General features: G+C 42.6%; 1 protein-coding gene across 4 annotated transcripts in view; it reads left to right on the top strand.

Annotated features, from left to right (window-relative positions):
• septin6 (septin 6) overlaps positions 1-20,405 on the top strand; it is a 72,350-nt gene that overhangs the window by 47,641 nt on the left and 4,304 nt on the right. For 2 of the 4 annotated variants that reach the window (XM_048605080.1, XM_048605077.1), the window contains exons 5-9: positions 597-758; positions 8,675-8,771; positions 11,256-11,424; positions 12,535-12,667; positions 12,891-13,081. In XM_048605080.1, the coding sequence (XP_048461037.1) occupies positions 597-758; positions 8,675-8,771; positions 11,256-11,424; positions 12,535-12,667; positions 12,891-13,081 (752 nt within the window). Of the gene's footprint in view, positions 1-596; positions 759-8,674; positions 8,772-11,255; positions 11,425-12,534; positions 12,668-12,890; positions 13,082-16,255; positions 16,298-20,255; positions 20,376-20,405 lie in introns of those variants that run through there. The other 2 variants (XM_048605081.1, XM_048605078.1) reach the window with 2 other exon arrangements.

Here is a 20,405-nt window from a genome sequence, read left to right as displayed (position 1 = left end):
ATTATGATTGGCATGGACTGGTTGGGACCGAAAGGTCTGTTTCCATGTTGTATGACTCTATTTCCATAGATTCTGGATTAGCACAGCCCCCAGGTGATCCTTAATTAAAAGCAAAGTGCAGTGGTTACTGGAGCGACTTGAAATAAAACCAAGTGCTGGAAAAATTCAGTGGAGCTGACAGCATGTGTGGAGAGTGGAGCAGAGTTTTAAGCCCAATGACTCCTCGAAACGAAAGAGTCCTAATTGATTTGAAATATTAACTTTGTTTCTATCTCCACAAATACTGCCAGATCTGCTGAGTTTCTCCAGCAGTCTGTTTATGTTTTGACTCCAGGTGACCCTGACATTCTATTGTGGTGGTTGATTCTTTTCTAAGTGCTACCTCACCCTCTTTCCTTTCTCTCATTGCCTGACAAATTATAACTGGGAAAGTTCAGCTCCCAGTGTGTAACAAACTGCCATGGAAACCCAAGCACCTAACTCCTTTCATTTATGGTACTGTTTGCCTTGTGTACATCTAACTTAAAGTAGTTGCCTCGTGTAAACCTATCTTCCGTATAAAATGTGTAAACCCATCCTTTCTGCCATGTCTTCAGGTCAACATCGTCCCAATCATTGCTAAAGCAGATTCCATCTCCAAGAATGAACTCCAGAAATTCAAGATCAAGATAATGAGTGAATTGGTGAGCAATGGAGTGCAGATTTATCAGTTCCCAACAGATGATGAGACAGTGGCAGAGATCAATGGAACGATGAATGTGAGTTTTCTGGAATGCTTTTTTTTTTAAATTTAAGACAGAACCAGAAATTGTCATCTGCCAATTTAATGCATTTGTACTATGGCTATAAGGTGTCTATTGAACACAGCGCGTACTCTAGCCCATAGGAAGAGGATCATTAGAATAGAAGTTGCTGTTCAAGTGAAAATTTGGCAAGGGACATATAAACTGGCATGCACCCAATCTAGCGCACTGCATTGTTTGACAAATTGTGGTAAAAGTTTGGCAGGCTTACTGCATGAAAAAGTGATTTTGCAGCCAACATCTTGTATAAGAATTGTCTAAGACCAAAACTGGGCAGAATTCCGAACGTGTATTACAAATGCTGTGAATTATTGCTTATGTTATGTTGCTGGCTTTCAATTTGTTTTAACTTGTGGCGTCAGAGATTGTGGCGAAGTTGGACATGTAGTGCGTCTTTAGTAACTTGAAAATGTCAGAGTCAGACATTTAGCATGGGGCTGGAATTGCTCACAAGACAAGAAAGGTCATGGCATATTTCCCGTCCTGGTAGACAGTAAGCCATGCAGGTTTTTAAGACATAAAAGCAAATGCTGCAGATACTGGAAGTGTGAAATTTAATGAAATGTGGAAAATTTGGAAATTATTCAACAGCCCAGGCGGCATCTACGGAGGGAGAAACAGAAATTTAAGTTTTCAGTCTGATGAACTTTTATCAGAACCTCTTTCCACAAGATGCTGCAACAAACTGCTGCACATTTCTGGCATATTCTGAATTTGCTTCACAATTGATGACCTTTTTTTTTTCTGGTTCCAAGTTTCATGTTTATCGTCTTTATCGTCTTTATCGTCTTTATCGTCTTTATCGTCTTCATCGTCTTCATTAATTTAAAAGTCTCAACTTGCCACGCTGGGACCTCCTGGGTTTCTCTTTTTTTTCTATTCATTTGTGGGATGGGGGCGTCGCTGGCTGGCCAGCATTTCTTGCCTATCCCTAGTTGCCCTTGACAAGGTGATGGTGAGCTGCCTTCTTGAACCGCTGCAGTCCTCCTGCTGTGGGTTGACCCACAATGCTATTAGGGAGGGAATTCCAGGATTTTGACCCAGAGACAGTGAAGGAACTTGTACCCCTTAATCCATACAGTTATTCAATTATCCGCTGCTTATTATGATCTGCAACCTCATAGCCCAACATATTCCTCCACTCAACCATTACCATCAACCCAAGGGAGCAGGAGGGCATGCCAGGAGCAGCACCAGGGTTGCCTACAAATGAGGTGTCATCCTGGTGAAGCTACCAAACAAGACTACTTGCGTACCAAACAGCATAAGCAGGAAGTGATAGACAGAGCTAAGCAATTGCATATCCAAAGGATCAGATCTAAGCTCTCCATTCCCTCCACATCCAGTCGTGAATGTTGGTGGGCAATTAAACAACTTGCCTCTATCAGGGGAGGAGGCTTCACAAATATCCCCATCCTCAATGAAGGGTGAGCCCAGTACCTCAGTGCAGAAAACAAGGCTGAAGGATTCGCAGCAGTATTCAGTTAGAAGTGCTAAGTGGATAATCTATCTCGGTCTCCTCAAGTGGTCTTCAGCATCACAGATACCAATCTTCAGCCAAATCAATTCACTCCACATGATATCAGGAAACAGTCAGAGGCACAGGATACAACAAAGGCTTATGGGCCCTGACAACATTCTAGCGATAGTACTGAAGACTTGTGCTCCAGAACTTGCTGCTCCCCTACCACCTCTCCGGTTACAACACTGGCGACTATCCAACAATATGGAAAATTGCCCAAGTATGTCCTGTACACACAAAATGCAGGACAGATCAAACCTGGCCAGTTAGCACCCCAACAATCTACTCTCAATCATCAGCAAAGTGAGGGAAGGTGTTACCAACAGTGCTATCAGCAGCACCTGCTCAGTGATGCCCAGTTTGGGTTCTGCCAGGACCACTCAGCTCCTGACTTCATTACAGCCTTGGTTCACACATGGACAAAAGAGCTGAATTCCAGAGGTGAGGTGAGAGTGACAGCCCTTGATATGAAGGCTACATTTGACTTGGTGGCTTTACAGAGCCCCACCAAAAGTGGATTCAGTGGGTATCAGGGGGCAAGCTCTCACTGGTTGGAGTCATACCTTACACATAGGAAGATGGTTGAAGTTGTTGGAGATCAGTCATCTCAGCTCCAGGACATCTCTGCAGGAGTTCCTGAGGGTAGTATCCTAAGCTATCTTCAGCTGCTTCATCAGTGACCTTTTTTCCATCATAAGGTCAGAAGGGGGATGTTGACCAATGAGTATGCAATCAACATTCAGCACTATTCACAACTTCTCAGATAATGAAGCTATCCATGTTCAAATGCAACAAGATCTGGACAATATCTAGGCTTGGGCTGACAAATGGCTGGTAACATTTGCACCACAAAAATGCCAGGCAATGGCCACCTCCAATAAGAAGTGATCTGACCACTGCCCCTTGACATTCAATGGTGTTAACATCACTTAGTTCCCCAATAGCAACATCCTGAGGACTACCATTGACCAGAAACTCAACTAGACTCACAACATAACTATCCGAGACAAGACAATTTGTTGGATTGGCACCACAACCTCTCCCTCTACTATTGAAGCTCAGTAGCAGCAGTGTGTACTACCTACAAGGTACACCTGACAAAATTCGCCACAAAATCACAGCCTTCCAAACCCACAGCCACTTCCAGCTTGAAGGACAATGGCAGTAGCTACATGAGGGTAGTAGGATCTGCAAGTTCCTCTCCAAGCCACTCACCATCCTCACTTAGAAATATCACTGTTCCTTCATCGTCATTGGATCAAAATCCAAGAATTCCCTCCCTAAGGGCATTGTGGATCAACTTGCGTGGACAGCAGCGATTGAAGAAGGCAGCTCACCACCACTACCACCTCAAGGGCACCTAGGGCTTGCTATAAATTCTGGCCCAGCCAGTGTTGCCCACATCCTGCGAATGAATAAAACAAGATTGCCCTGAGCTCTATACTTCAGATAAACATTTAAAAATGCAGACCAAGAGCAGAGGTTGGGCACGTAACCTGTTATGCTGCCAAATTATTGCTCTGACATCTTTTTCACAGGCCATTGTCGCTCTTTTTGATCTCAGACATTTCTTCACCTCTGTCCATTATTCCACACAGTGGACTGTATCTGAGACTTTTTGGAGCTGTATGACCCAGGTTCTTGACAATGAATATTTTTTCTCTCTGGACCATTGTCCTTTGACTCAGTAAAATTGTTCACCTGCCTTGTGCACGACCTAAAGTCCAGTAACTTGCGATTCCCCACAATGTTACAAAATTTACATGGCTGACAGAATTCTGATTGTTTCATAAGCGTTTCACGTTTGTTTGTTTAAGTTACAAGGTTTGCTCTTAATGGATAAAAATGTTGGTAGGAACACAGGAGAAACCTAGCAGGTCTGGCAGAAGCTCTGAAGAAGAGTCCTATCAGACTGAAAACTTTAAATCTGTTTCTCTCTCCACTGATGCTGCTAGACCTGAGGTTTCTCCAGCATTTTCTGTGTTTCAGATTTCCAGCATCCACAATATCCTGCATTTATTTTGAGGACAAAATGCTGTTTTTTTTGAACAGAAAATTGCAGCTAAAATGACATTTCTACAGGAAAGTCTCTTATTTAAACCATTGGGTTCAATTCTTCTGTGTTAACTTCCGGAACAGAACTGCATAATAGCACTTAATCTGCTGGGGCTATTAGTGAACATACTGGTATGTGGTAAGAAGTTATTGACAGGTAAAGGGTAAAGGTGCCATAATCCTACCAGACCTTAGGGCTGCTTTCTCCTTAGAGCAAGCGAGAGAAACTGCTGGTAACGGTTTAACCTGAGAGTCATCATGGCTCAAGCGAAGTTGAGGGGAGTCCTTCATGTAACTTCAGCTGGTGTGGAAATTGAACCCATGCAGTTGGCGTCACTCTGCATCACAAACCGGCCATCTGGCCAACTGAGCTAATCGACTCTGTCTTTGACAGCAGAGGAGTGGAAATCACTGCCAACTGTTGGATAAATGCTTATAGATACCACTGCCTGCTGTTTGCATAACCTGCCATTCAAAAGCAATACTCAGCTGTTAATTTAACCATCCACAGCCAGCAGGCTGAGGTGCCACCTCTGAAGCCATATCATCCAGGTCAGCGGCTTGTGCTTTGGGCATGGCGATGGGTAAAAGTAAATATGTGGCCATTGTAAAAACCACAGCTTCTTTTGGAGTGACCCATGAAGCAATAATAACTCCTAGCATTAAGATCAGGGAGAACCATAGATCAATAGCCCAGCAATTTTCTGGATGCCGTCTTTCTGCATATTTCAGGGACTTCGGTTTTCTGCCTGAGGTAAATCCAGTGTTTGCTCCTCATTGTTACCGCATTGGCAGTTGTGCACATGTTCGAGTTATGCAGTACAGTCTGTTCCGATATAACGCGATAGTTCCATTCTTGTGCGATCTCGCTTTAAGAAAATCGCACAATAACCGTGACATTTAAAGTGATGGGCACAGAATGTGTTATAGCCAATACAGGTAGGGAATGTTTGTGTTCTAGAAATAGCCTCCTATAATTCTTCAATCACATTAACACCAATTTGTGTTGAAGAAACATGTATTATATCAGACCCGACTGTACGCCAGCTGCGTGTTTTGCCCCAGGCCTTTGCAATTTGAACTGCAATCTTAATCTACCTTCTCCCTGCTTTGCATTTAAGAGTGGTGTTCATACCCCAATTCTCCAACCCACCCTCCCAGACACTGTGTATCTGTTACATTGCACATTAACTTTCCAATGTGATATTAAGAGAATGTAATATTTGCAACGTCGGTAGAGACTCCAATTGTTGTACATGATGCTTCTCCTTTTTGTTTCTCTTTTTAAGCTCTTTCTGTCTCTCTCTCATTCTGTCTCTTTCCTCTCTCTCCCCTCCAACCCACCCCTTCCCCCTCCATACAGTTTTCATATTCTGTTTGCCATCTCCATATCTTCATTGATGGTGACGCATGCTATGATTATTTAGAGAGGAACTTCTTGTATGGGAAAGATCTAATAAGGAAGCCCAAATCTGCTGCCATTTTAATTCCCTGTTTTGTGCCTGTTGTGTTTACTTTGTTTATGAACACTGACATTTCATTGGTGTACGAAGGATCACAGCTCTTCTTCGTCTGAAAGCACAGTGCATGACACTCCCTACTGTCACTGCAAAATCAGTCAAATGTGCCCTCGAGTGACAGAGTTGATGTGCGTGCCTGATGTTGGAGCTGGGCTCTAACCTTCATAATTGGGTGATTGTGTTCTTTACAATACCACATCAACGATGTGAGAATAATGCACTGTGCAAACTGGGTGCTGTGACTGCAGGATAAGGTGGTCACTATTATTGTTTAATTTCAGATTTTTTAAATTAGTTGTGTGCTGCAATTGTGAGGACTTGTGATTTTAAACCTTTAACATTGTGATACATCCACGTAAAACATCTCCAATGTAACAACAGCAATATTCCTACTTTGTGATTGTCCCATTCTGATAATTCCCTCATGCTTAATAACCACAAATCTTTGAAACAGGCTGGACAAGCTCTTTGTTCTTTTATTCATTCACTGGATGTGAGCATCATTGGCAGAACCTGCATTTGTTGCCCGTCCCCTATTTGTCCTTGAGTGTGCGGTGAGCCGTGTGGGATCCTTGATTTTATAAGCAGAAATATACAGTACAAAAACAAGGAAGTTATTCTAAATCTTTATCAAAAAATTGATTTGGCCTCTGTTGGAGTTTCGTCCACTTCTGGGCAGCACAAATGTGGGAAAAATACCATAGGAATCTTTATCAAAACCAGACCAGCAATGAAGGTCATCAGTTACTTGGAGCGAATACAGAATTGAAATTGCTCTGTTTTAAGGGCAAAAGGTCATTGTGAGCATGTCCATTAAATCTCCCAGTGATGAGGGATTTCAGTAGAGTAGGTGAGAAGAAGTTTCCATTGGCAGGAGAGTCAGTAACAAGGGTGAGATAAGAATTCTTTAATTCTGCAACATCTAATCTGGAAGGTACTGTCTGAAAGTGAAGGTGAAACAGATTCAAAAACCACTTCCAAAAGGAATTGGGTGCATATTAAAAAGGGAAAAATTGCAGGGCATTGAGGAAAAAGTGGGGCAGTGGGACTAATTGGATAACTCTTTTAAGCTTATTATGTAATATTGAAGCCTTCTATGTGAGTCCCACTACTCCACAGTCACAACATCAATTCAGTTGTTTCGCTCGGTTCCTGATATAGTCAATCATATGCTTTCTCTACATTAGACATAGAATATACAGATCCTTCAACCGAGTTTCTTTGGTTAGACACAGACTATTGTTTTATTATAAAAACCAAACTTATTCCACAAAGAAGCAGACTATTTTTAACGTGAAAATACTACACCGGCACATGCGCACAGAGGGGTAAAGGGGAAAATTGATTTCTTTCGGCAGGGATTTATTTTGGGGGCAAAACACTTTTTTTTTTTTTGGCCATTAATGATTCTTTCTTGAAGAAAAAAGAAAATATGTCATAGAATCCCTACAGTGTGGAAACAGGCCCTTCAGCCCAACAAGTCCAAACCGACCATCAGAGCACCCCCCCTGACCCATCCCGCTAATCTACACATCCCTGAACACTACAGGCAATATTTAGCATGGCCAATCCACCTAGCCTGCACATCTTTGGGCTGTGGGAGGAAACTGGAGCGCCCGGAGGAAACCCACGCAGCCACAGGGAGAATGTGCAAACTCCACACGCAGTCGCCTGAGGCTGGAATCAAACCCAGGTCCCTGGCGCAGTGAGGCAGCAGTGCTAACCACTGAGCCACTGTGCTGCCCTATCGTGTAGAATGTTCCGATGGCTGTCAGTCTGGTGCTCTGGCATATGTAGGTAGGTCACTAAACATATGCAGTTATCTCTGGGGTGAACTTCCCCAAAACAGTATAAATAGATCCTCCAGACACTCTTCAAGAGGCCAGAAATAACAGGGTGTAGAGCTGGATGAACACAGCAGGCCGAGCAGGAAAGCTGAAGTTTCGGGCCTAGACCCTTCATCAGAAATCTTCAAGAGGCCAGTCAGGTTTCATGATGGATTCACAGTAAGGCTGCACCAGAAAGGCAGAGTTGAGCTCAGCAATGTGTTCATCAGATTTGTATATTTTTTAAAAAAAAATACACTGATATCGCTGGCTGAACCTACATTTTATTGCATGTCCTTGATTGCCCTGGGGAAGATAGTGGTGAACTGTCTTTTTGAACTGCTGTAGTCCATGTGCTGTAGGTAGATTCACAATGCTGTTAGGGAGGGAATTCCTAGATTTTGACCCAGCAGCACTGAAGGAGCAGCAGTCCATATGGTGAGTGGCTTGGAGGGGAACTTGCAGGTGATGGTGTTCCATGTATTTGCTGCCCTTATCCTTCTAGGTGGAAGTGGCCCTGGATTTGGAAGGTTTTGCTTGAGGATCTTGGGTGAATTTCTGCAGTGCATCATGTAGGTAGTACACACTGCTGCTACTGAGCATTAGTGAAAGGAATGCATATTTCCCCAACTGAAAACAAACAGTCTACACTGCCTGCAAAACACCGTTGAAACAGAGCAGTCATTAAAACCCAGTAAGGTGACCTCCAGCATTTAGCTGGAGCCATGTGATTTCCCAGAACTGTCTATTTAATAATGTCCCATGTGTCCTTTCATTGATCGTTTGGGTACCTTCACCCAACTTGAAATAAATGAAGGTTTCCCTGCAATTTTTCAAAATGCCAGTCCTCAAAAATATTAAGTATGAAGCCTTCATAGAATTGTTTATAATACAGATTCTCTTGTTATCTGTGCAGTTAACACACTGTTATTGAATTATGTATTTCAGGCGCACTTACCATTTGCTGTAGTTGGAAGCACAGAGGAAATAAAGATTGGGAACAAGATGATGAAGGCACGCCAATACCCCTGGGGCACTGTCCAGGGTAAGCTGGTTTTATCAGATATGGCAAGATGATGGCTAATCGCCAACTTTTCTCTGCAACATTGCCTACAGTTGATCAATTGTTCTAGCCTTTTTGTTGCTAGACAGTGATAGATACTGCTAGCTTTCCTAAAGTATCCAGCACCATGCCATGCAATCAAAATCCCAGTCTTAAAAACAAGCGCCTCATGAACCTTTCTCCCTATTTTATTTTGTTCTTCCCCATCTCTGATGAAAGGAGAACATTTTCTTATTACTGACAGTGAAAGTGCTACTGTTTCATAACAATATGGCTCGGAAGTTATTACAGGAGGTATGCATGACATCCTTGGAAAGGGCCTGCCATTTGCAGACCTTTTTTTTAACTTCCAGATCTACCCACGCCATCTTTATTAACATTATGAATGTTATTTTATTGATTGTTTACCCAGCTGCAGTGTGATTCATGTAGTGCCTCTGAACGTCGTTTGCATTCCGGATGAGCGATTTAAAAGATTCCTTTTCATGTGGTGGTGTTCTCTCATGAGTGCCCCAAATGGATCACTGATGACTCCACCCCCCCACCCTCACCAATGTTTGGCACGTTGTCCAGGCAAAGTGTTTAGTTGTTTATTAATCGGTGTAAGTAAGTGCTGAGTAAGCTGGCCTCAGTCTGGCTGTAAAAGTGCTGCAGTTGTCCTCTTGTGTTCAGGCTAAATGTCCAGGATTTCTGCTCCAGATGGTTATCTGGCACCTCCTGTTGAAAGCTCCATAACCAGGCTCTGCTCGGAACTCCCACTCACTCTGTAGGCTTGCTTATAAAAAGTGAAGGCTTGGTATAGAGTCTCAATGGCACACACCAAATCCTGTCAAGGAGGCTGGAATTTCTTTTTTTAAAAAAAAAACTTTGAAGGAGAATGGATGGACATTAGCTTTTCAGTGTGTGCAATGGTGGCGTGTTATCATTGGAATGTAGACAGGTTTCTGAAAGAATTCTGAACACCTCATAAGAGCAGGCGGAGGTAATTCAGCCCTTCAAGCCTGCTTCACCGTTTAATACCGTCATGGCTGATCTCATCTTAGCCTCCACTCCACTTTCCTGCCAACTCTCCGTAACTCTTCAACCCATTGCTAATCAAAAATCTGTCCATCTCCTTTTTATATTTATTCAACATCACTGCATTCACCGTACTCTGGGATATTGAAACGCCCAGATTCACAACTCTTTTGAAGTAAGTAATTTCTTTGCATCTCTGTTTTAAATCTGCTGCCCTTCATCCTAAATCTGTGACCTCTCGTTCCAGATTGATCCACGAAAGGAAACATCCTTTCTAAGTCTGCTTTGTCAATCCCCTTTAACGTTTTACATACCTCAATTAGATCTCTCTTTGCTCTCTCCTAAACTTCAGAGAGCGTAGGGCTAAACTACTCCATCTCTTTTCATAAAATAAACCTCTCCTCAATCCAGTTAACCTCCTCTGAACTGCCTCCAATGCAACTACATCCCTCCCTTGGGGAGGGAATGTCCTAATGGTATTATTACTGGACTGTTAATCACACAGGTAATGTTATGTGGACTCCGGTCTCGACCCCACCATGGCAAATGGTGGAATTTGAATTTGCTCAAAATCTGGAATTAAGAGTCTAATGATGACCGTGGATCCATTGCCAGTTGTTGGAAAAACCCATCTGGTTCACTAATGTCCTCGAGGGAAGGAAACTACCATCCTTGCCTGGTCTGGTTTACGTGTGACTCCAGACCCACAGCATGAGGGATGGGCAATAAATGCTGGCCTAGCCAGCAATACCTACTGTCGTCCTGTGAATGAATTTAAGAAAAAAGGGGACCAAAATTATTGGCAGTACTCCAGGTGCAGTCTCGCTAATGCCTTGTACAGTTGTAGCAACACTTCCTTTCTTTTATACTCGATTCCTTTAGCAATAAATGCCAAAATTCCATTTACCTTTTTGCCTTCCTCCTTGCCTGCTGTGCCTGCATACTAGTTCTCTGGCGAGGAGAGCATATGAAAGTGAAGCAAGAGCCTCTTGTAAAAGTCCCCATTAGCATGAGCTAACATATGCTGCCTATCAATGTGTCACGCGAGCAGGATTTCAAGCCTGTTCTTCTCGTATGTCAGTCAGTAGTTCCACTTCTGGCGGTTTTTGCTTTGATTTCAGTTCCCTTTTTCTTTGTTCACCCACCATATGCCTTCAACTAGAAGTTCCAGGCCATAGCGTGTGGTTATGGTTGAGTAGCATTGCAAAGATGGTATCTGGGCATTAATGGCACACCCCACATCAGCCCAGCTGCAGTCCATTCTGTCCGGTGAACATGAAGTACTGCAGCGATGCAGTTACTTGAATTAATTGACATGTGACATCTACTTGGCTGCTGTTTTGGGTTTGCTCCATGGGAAATTATATCTATGTTTTCTTTTATCAATTTGATATATTTTGCCTTGGTTTTGTTTTCTGTGAAATCCTGAAACCTTAAATCACGTCGCAGTGGAGAATGAAAACCACTGCGACTTTGTGAAACTACGAGAGATGCTAATCCGAGTCAATATGGAGGATCTTCGTGAACAGACACATGCACGTCACTATGAGCTGTACCGGCGCTGCAAGCTGGAGGAGATGGGATTCAAGGACACAGATCCTGATAATAAACCCTTCAGGTACAGTGCACAGACATCAGGATAAATAAAAACTGAAAGAACTGCAGATGCTGGAGATCAGGACAAAAACAGAATGCTGGTAAAGCTCAACAGGTCTGGCAGCAGGTTTTAAGCTTTTAAGCTGTATCTCCACCTATGACTTACTCCTTAACCACCCCACTCCACATCTTCTGCACAAATAAAACATTTTCCTAGCTACAATCAGTTCTGAGGAAGGGTCACTGGTCCTGAACTGTTAACGTGATTTCTGTCCGCAGATGTTGCCAGACCTGCTGAGCTTTTCCAGCAATTTTTGTTTTTGTTTGAGGTTAGAGTATTTGTAATGTTGCCTGCACCAACAAGACTGCATGTAGTCACCCACGTGTACTACTTCAATGGAAAATACATTTATTGTTTGCTAGAAATTGAAATAGTTTTTGAAAATTGTTTGGTTACTGGATGTGGATATCTCTGGCGAGGCCAACGTTTGATGTCCATTGTTGCTAATTGTCCTGGTGAAGATGTTGGTGAGTTGCCACTTGAACCACTGCAGTCTTTGGGTTGTTGGGCACTTAGTGTTGTTAGGAAGGGAGTTCGTAGCAATGGCAAAAAAATGCAGTTTGAAGTCAGGATGTTCTTGGCTTGCAGGGCAGCCTGCAGATGGTGGTGTTCCCACCCTAAAAAATTATCCAGAAGGTCCAACAGCATTTGTGGAGAAAGAGGTGATGCTTGAGGTGGATGACCTTTCAGTAGACTAGAAGCTTTGGAGTTCTTCATTATTTTTAAGCAAGTACAGAACCAGGGAAAAGGTTGCAGTGGAAAATCCCTAATAAAGTGGAGAGCAGAAATGAACTTAATTTTTTTTGGAAGCAACAGATTTTCATAACCTGCTTATGTTAAATGACAAGCTAAATTACTCAGTTATTCAAGGGAAAAATAAATTCTAATGAATGCAAAGTGGGAGAAACCTCGAAGAACTACAGCTGTTTGGCAGGTGGAGCTGTGTATGTGTATCAACAAAGTAGACATTCTTCTCCCCAACCACGTGTGGGGGTAAAGCTAGCATTTTGACAGCGTTAATTGAGTTTTGCAAGCTGTTTGTGTCTGTTAAATGATAAACTCCCATTGCAGCTTGCAGGAAACATACGAGGCTAAGAGAAATGAGTTTCTCGGGGAGCTGCAGAAGAAAGAGGAAGAGATGAGACAGATGTTTGTAATGAGAGTGAAGGAGAAGGAATCAGAACTGAAAGAAGCAGAGAAGGAGGTAAAGTTCTTTGGATTTCTCAGAGTCCTTTTTTTCCTGAAGGAACTAGCAAAATCATCATCGTGGGAGCATCGGAGCGTTTCAGTTCACTTGTGGTTATACAATACACTTTGCACCGTTCACGTTCTCAGTGCTCCCAGTTAGTTACTTTTGAGATGTAGCCGCTTCTGATTTATGTTTCATCCTTCTCTCGTCTGTCTGTCTGTCTCTCTCTCTCTCTCAGCTGCATGATAAATTTGACCGTTTAAAGAAACTTCATCAGGATGAAAAGAAGAAGCTAGAAGATAAGAAAAAGAGCCTGGATGATGAAATCAATGCCTTTAAACAGAGAAAGACTGCAGCTGAATTGCTTCAGTCACAGGCCCAGCAGTCTGGGAGCCAGCAGACGCTGAAACGAGACAAGGAGCGGAAAAAGTAAGCATACGTTTTTGTTTTTTTTTTCCCAAACTTTTCCTACATTTTATCCCTCACTAGTTTTAATGCCCAGAATCCAGTCACCGCAATTTCTTATATTTTCAACATCATCTTGAGTAGGTAGCCGAACATATCATGAATCGGTTCTTGTGTCTCAACTTGAAAGGTAATGTCAATTTCTATGGTACTAACATGTACCATTATCCATAAAAGGCCTTTTTGGCCATATCATTTACACGTGTAAGATTTGCAGCTAAATGTTTATTCACATGCACAGCAAGACAGACCAGCTGTGTGACATTGCTGTCACACATTATAATAGGAACACTATTTGCACAGTTGCCTTGTTCTAAACATTTTGCATAGTTTTAATCCGGGCAGTGCATTTTAGAGCCTGGAGTGGAACCCTGATGATTATTAGGTAAGTTTTTGCTTTCTTAGCTGTTAGCTAGTGGAGCCAGTTCACCACTTGGTCAGCACAATTTACTGGGTGATCAGGGTAGGGTGGGGGCCAGGGTGGTGTGGTATGTACTATACTTTAATACATTTTACTCATTTAAACTCCTTGTGAAATTGGCTTTGCCAATAAGTGCTAGGTATTTGGGAATGTCCATCCGGTCATTGGTGACCCCTATTCCCCTAAATCCTGCTCCTTAATTTTAGACTGTGTCATCAAGCTCTATCCTGCCTTGTGGAAGAATCTAGTCTTGCAGCATCTACCCTGTCAGCACTCCCCTCACAAATCTTACTTATCTCAAAAAGGTCACCTAAATTCCAATTAGTTCAGACCTAATTTGTCTAATCTTTCTCGTAAGATGATCCTTTCATCCAAGGAATCATCCAGGTGAACCTTCGCTGAACTGCTTCCAACATCAGTATAACCCTCAATAAGTAATAAACGAAGAAAAAAAGCACGTTGTGATCCTTTTTTAGTTCACTGTTCTATCCCTCTGAAACATCATTTATTTAGTCCCTATGCTTTTTGACTCTCTCTTCAATTCATTCTTACCTATTGGTTTCTCTATCCCATTCTGTCATCGCTTTGATCGCTCCTTCCTGGTCCTCTCCATTTGCAGTGTTCTGCACACACTGAACTTGTCCCAGTTCCTTTCCTGCACTTGGGTACTGCATAACTTAATGGTGTCAGCAAGCCCTCTTAATGCCACTCCCAGTAAGACATTTATGGGTCAGCTAGCTGATTTAGATGGGCACAACTGAAATGTACTCTGTTCACAGAATCGTACAATATACAGCAGAGGAGGAGCCATCATCTCTTTTCAAGTGTGACTGACTCGGTTAGCTGTGCTTTCATGCTCTTGCTCTGTGCCTTTGCAATCTATCCAAATCGCTTTTGAAATCTATAATTGAATCTGTATCCACTGCCATATTAGGCAGTGCATTCCAAATCCTAACTGCTTATTCCATAAGAGTGTTTTTTCTCATGCCACTTCTTCAGATTTTGCCAATCTGTTCTCTGGTTATCCACTCTTCAGTCTATAGAACATATTTTTAAACTTTATGTACTCTATCTAAATCCTTCATAATTTTTAACATCTGTCAAATCTACTCCAAAGAGAACAGCCTAAACTGCTCCAGGCTATCCATGCAACTATAATTCCTCATCACTGGAATCACACTGGTAATTCTGTTCTGCGTTCTCTCCAAAGCCTTCATATCCTTCCGTAAGTATTGTGTCCAATGCAGGACACAATGTTCCACCTGTGTCTCAACTAGCGTTTCATACATGTTTCTCATAGCTTCCTCCCATTGTTAACCTGTCCTGCCTTCTCCGAAGCACCCTAATTTGAAACTGATCACTATGTCTTGCCATGTAATTTTTCTACTCCCTTAAGCAAAATAGTCCCATTGGGGATTGTGAAAATCGAGTTGTATTTGTGGAATTAATTGCATTGTAAGTTCCAACAGTGTCTTTGAAGACAGTAGAATCTGTTGCTCGGGACACGTACCATCCCACCCCCCATCAAAAATTGGATATTCCATATGAACGAAGCTTTAAATGAGCTAATAATTTAGGAGGGTATGTTTTGGAATTTTTGAAAGCAACTCTCAGGCTTTCCCTGTACCTGAACTCTGTTCATTGCTGACTGGGCAGCTGTAGTACCCATCAAGCACAGACCCCCAGACTAATACCTGACCTGTGCAGTGTGCAGGTAAAGAATGGTAAATGCACTGAGGAAAAATGTATTTCTTAGCTTTCACAAGGCTAATGAGTACAGTTGCAGCAAAATCTCATTTAATGATCTGTACAAAATAGTGTTTGTATGAAGAACAACATTTGGATAGTAAAGTCACTAGCATCTGCACAGCTACATCAACAGTTGCATTGGGATGCACGTTTTTATAGCTATGTACAGTGTGTTATTTGACAGCTAACTTTCTGAAAAGGATATCATATGACACTGTCCTTTGGTTTGTCAGCTAGCTTTGCTTTTGTGCAGCTAGTTTTGCATTGGGCAAGGAGGAGTGCAGATACAAGCTCTTGAGCCATTCAATTTGAGGAGGAGAGCTGCTCTGTTGGAATTGCTATGCAATTTCATCTTCTAATTTAAAAAGAAAACTGGTGTTCAGCATGCTTGTTATTCCTGGTTTCCTGTGTGTTTTTAGACTACTGTTCAGATGGGAGACTAGGAACAAAGCGGCATTGTGGAGTTATTCTTGATGTATTAAGTGGAAATGTTAGGAAAACCTCTTGATCAGTTATTCTGCGTGAGATCTGCACATAAATGTTTGCTGCAATCTAGATCTAAGCAGCAGTTTTAACAACCAAAGGATTGAGGCATCATCTCATTTCTGACTTCGATTCAGGTGCAGAGTTTCCCTATAAGAGCCTGTAGCAAAAGTGTATAAGCCTTTTTAAAAAAAAAAAAATGAAGTATGCTTCGTATTATAATAATTATGTTGCACTAGTGTTAATGCACCAGTTGAAGCCTCTGTGCTTCCACTAATTGTTATCCTTTTAAACACAATCACCATGGTTGGTAAGTATGGTATTGGGATCCTTTAGGATCACTGGGATCTTGTCACTTTTTTTTAGTGCAGGCCAAATTTGGGTACAAACCTCAGAGTTGAAAACAGCAAGCAAGTGTTGTGTATACGCATTTATCATTGTATCCGTTCATCCACATTAGCTTTTGCATGTGTACTGTTTTACAGTTAACGTGTTCACTGCATGCTGCATGAGACTCATGTTGTCTGGTAAGCTTGATTGATTACTAACCTCAACCACAGCAGTGGAATCGGTTATCACTGTTTACTGTGCATTCCATTACAATTATTTTCTGGTGGTTTGTGTACATTGGTAACAGACGTCCACACCAATAATTATTTTGAGGTGATTCTGACTTCTTTAATGTTAGGGTGACTGATTTCAGACACCTTGCTGTGTATCCTAACTTATTGGCATTGTTCTGGCATGGTGGCTAAGTGGTTAACTGCAGCTTCACAGTGCCAGGGGACCCGGGTTTGATTCCAGCCACTGGCGACTGTGCAGACTCCACACATTCTCCCTGTTTCTACGTGGTACTGTCATTTCCTCCTACAGTGCAAAGATGTGCAGGTTAGGTGGTTTGACCCTGCTGGAATTGCCCATAGTGTCAAGGGTTGTGCAGGCTAGGTGAGTTAGCCATGGGAAATGAGGAGTTATAGGGATAGGGTAGAGGGTGTGGGTCTGGGTGGGATGCTCTTTGGAGGGTCAGTGTGGACTTGAAGGGAGAATGGCCTGCTGGCGCACTGTAGGGATTCTATCATACAATGATTCTCAAAAAATGTGTTATACTGAGAGATCTGTTTATGAAATGATCCAAACCCTGTTGTTAAATGTTGCAGCCAAGATGGTTGCTAGTGGATTTGGTAATATTTAATCTCCCTATGTTTCCTGCATATTCTGCATCCAAAAAATGTTGCATGCAACTTGGAAAATAAAAATTGCACTGATATATCACTAGCATGTGAGCTTAACAGCCAGTGGAACAGGCTGAAGTGTTGTTATTATTGTAATGTTCAGAAGTGTAAGCATTTTTTTTGCATAGCAAGTTTCTACATATAATAATCTGTAGATAATTTAACCAGAAAATCTTTTCTCATTCCTCTTTGAGAGATAAATAATTGCCAGGATACTGGGAGGAACTCCCTTCCTACTCCTTCATTAGAGCTGTGGCATCTTTTAAGGGTCCTTCCATTTGATATCCAAAGGATGCACTCCCTTGGTGTTGCTGTGCTGGCGTCTGACTCAAAACTATGATGTTCTGTCTTTTTGGGGAGTGAACTACCAACTTTGTCAAGGCTGACACCTAGTGGTTGGTCTGAAGGAGCTGACCAACAAGTCTGCCACTGAACATAGAACATAGAACGTTACAGCGCAGTACAGGCCCTTCGGCCCTCGATGTTACGCCGACCTGTGAAACCAATCTGAAGCCCATCTAACCTAAACTATTCCATTATCATCCATATGTTTATCCAATGACCATTTAAATGCCCTTAAAGTGGGCGAGTCTACTATTTTTGCAGGCAGGGCATTCCACGCCCTTACTACTCTCTGAGTAAAGAACCTACCTCTGACATCTGTCCTATATCTATCACCCCTCAATTTAAAGCTATGTCCCCTCGTGCTAGCCATCACCATCCGAGGAAAAAGGCTCCCACTGTCCACCCTATCTAATCCTCTGATCATCTTGTATGTCTCTATCAAGTCACCTCTTAACCTTCTTCTCTCTAACGAAAACAGCCTCAAGACCCTCAGCATTGGAGCCCTTTTCTGTGGCACCGTTTGATTCACAACTAAATGTTATATTTTTGAGTTATCTACAAGTTTGTGAAACCTGGGTGGCATGGTAGCTCAGTGTACTGCTGCCTCAGCACCAGACCTGGGTTCGATTCCAGCTTCGGGTGACTGTCTGTGTGGAGTTTAGATATTCTCCCTGTGTCTGCATGGTTTTCCTCCCACAATCCAAAGATGTGCAGGTTCGGACTGGCCATGGGAAATGGTTAAGGGGATAAAGAAGGGGTCTGGGTCTGGGTGGGATGCTCTTCAGAGAGTCAGTGATGGGCTGAATGGCCTCCCCCCACACTGTAGGGATTCGATAATTTAAGGAGGTACTGCAGTGCTCCATTTCTGGGTTAAAGTAACCAGCACCTTTCAGTGTGGGAATTAGTTATATTCCTTGTGCTGACTTTCTGCTTTGGTATGATGTTTCTTGCGGCTAGGCTGGGTTTCGCCAAAGGGCTTTCTTTATAAAGTCTCTCTTTTAACAGGTTAACAGTTTGCCGTTTCTCTAAGAAACCAGGTGGTTTCATAATTGTGGTTTCATGGCTGGCTTTAGAGCAAGAATCAAAATGTCATCAGTTTGAACGTCTCTCTTCAGTTTTCTAATTTTCTCAAACACCCTGCCCCCCTCAATATTGCAATGCTTGTTTGCCTCCAGAGTAACATATATTTGTGCCACACATCTACCAGCCAATAGCCAGCTCTCCCTGGTAGACCATGTCAATACCATTGCTGTATTTGCTCCCCCCCCTCCATATCAACATCCTGGGATTTACTATTGATCAGAAACTGAACTGGTTTAGCTGTATAAATACTGTAGTTGAAAGAGCGTGTCAGAGTCAGGTGACTCTTATTCTGTCTCCCCAGTGCCTGTCCGCAAGTCAGAAGTGTAGTTGAATCCTCTCCATTTGCATGGATATGGGCAACTCGGCAACACCGAAGCTCAACACCGTCCGTGACACAGCCGCCCTCTTGATTGGCACCCCAATGTGCAACCTCCAAATTTCACACTCCCCACTGGTGATGCACAGTAGCAGCAGTGTATGGCATCCTCAAGATTCACTGCAGCAACTCGCAGCAGTGCTTTAGACAGCACCTTCCAAACCAATGACCTTTACCACCTAGCTGGGTAAGGGTCAACAGGTACACGTGAACACCACTGGCCGCAAGTTTTCATCCAAGCCACACATCACCCTGATTTGTGACTATATCTCCGTTCCTTCACTGTCGCTGGGTTAATATTATGGAATTCACTTCCTAACAGCACTCTGGTGTACCTACACTGCATGGGCTGTGGCAGTTCGAGGAGGCAACTTCTTGGGCAATTGTGGGCTGACCTAGCTAATGAACCCCATGTTGCATGGACAAATAAAGAAAGGAAAATACCCTTACACACCACTTTTGTTAAACAGATTTTCAATCTTCAGGTAGTAGTTATTTTAAGTGATTAGGCACAAATGTAGATCATTCTACCACTCTGGCCCATTCCAATGTTCATTTGGCCATGCAATTCCATTTTTGTGACTTTGCTCCATATCCCTTGATACTCTTTCCTAGTAAGGAATCACTGTCAGACTTTAAAAGCTGTAAGTGTTCTTACATTTACCAGCTCTAATTAGGGTGAAGAGGGTGGGGAACATGTTCTAAGTGGAATTTGCTCCTAGATGACCTCATTCAGATTTTAAAATCGTGTCTCCTTGTTATTGACTTTCTCCATCAGAGAAATGGTCTCTATGTATATACTTTGCAAGCACTTATCCAATTATTCTTCAATTGCCTATTCTTGGGGGTGGGGCGGGGGATAAAACACGGATCATATGCAGCCAGTCTGCACAATATAACCCGTCAAACTCCTGGCAATGTTTGGGTGAATTGTGCCTCTGTCAAAGGTGTTCCCAAAATTGAACCTGGATGTCCAGTTGGAGCCTGACCAAGACCCTTACAGATGAAGAATATATCACAGACACACCCAATACAGCACTACCAAGGTTTGGTGTTCCGGTCACTCAAATTGGGCCTGATTCTGGTGAGGTGAAGCACCCTTTCTGCCAAAATTAAAGATGGGACAAGTTATAAATCAGTCAGGCTTTATTTTTCTCCCAACCAGTTTTCACCCAACATTGATTTTGTTGCTAAACCTAGGACAACTGAATAAATGAAGTAAAAGTGCATATAACTGAAGAGCTTTCTTAGTTCATCATTCTGTGAGCTCAGTTCCACTGCTGTGTGTATTTGGATGTTTGCTCATTTTTTGTTTAAAAACTCATTTTCATATTTAACATATACAACTGTACTCATTCATTATTTACTATTTAAATCGTACTTGGCTGAACATTCATCTAGTTTAAAATAACTCATGAAAAATTAATCCTACTTTTCTTTCATTTTCAGTTCAGGCTTCCTGTAGAATCCTTCCCTCCACAAGTCGGGAATGAACTCCCTTTTGCTCCCAGTTGCATTCCACCGCTTATTCCTTTTCCATTCTCATCTCCCCACCTCCCTCCCCCCCCCCCCCCCCCCCCCCCCCCCCCCCCCCCCCCC

Source organism: Rhincodon typus, chromosome 14, assembly GCF_021869965.1.
Source record: "Rhincodon typus isolate 14 chromosome 14, sRhiTyp1.1, whole genome shotgun sequence".
Classification (NCBI taxonomy): domain Eukaryota; kingdom Metazoa; phylum Chordata; class Chondrichthyes; order Orectolobiformes; family Rhincodontidae; genus Rhincodon; species Rhincodon typus.
This window is presented reverse-complemented; position numbering and strand designations above follow the sequence as displayed.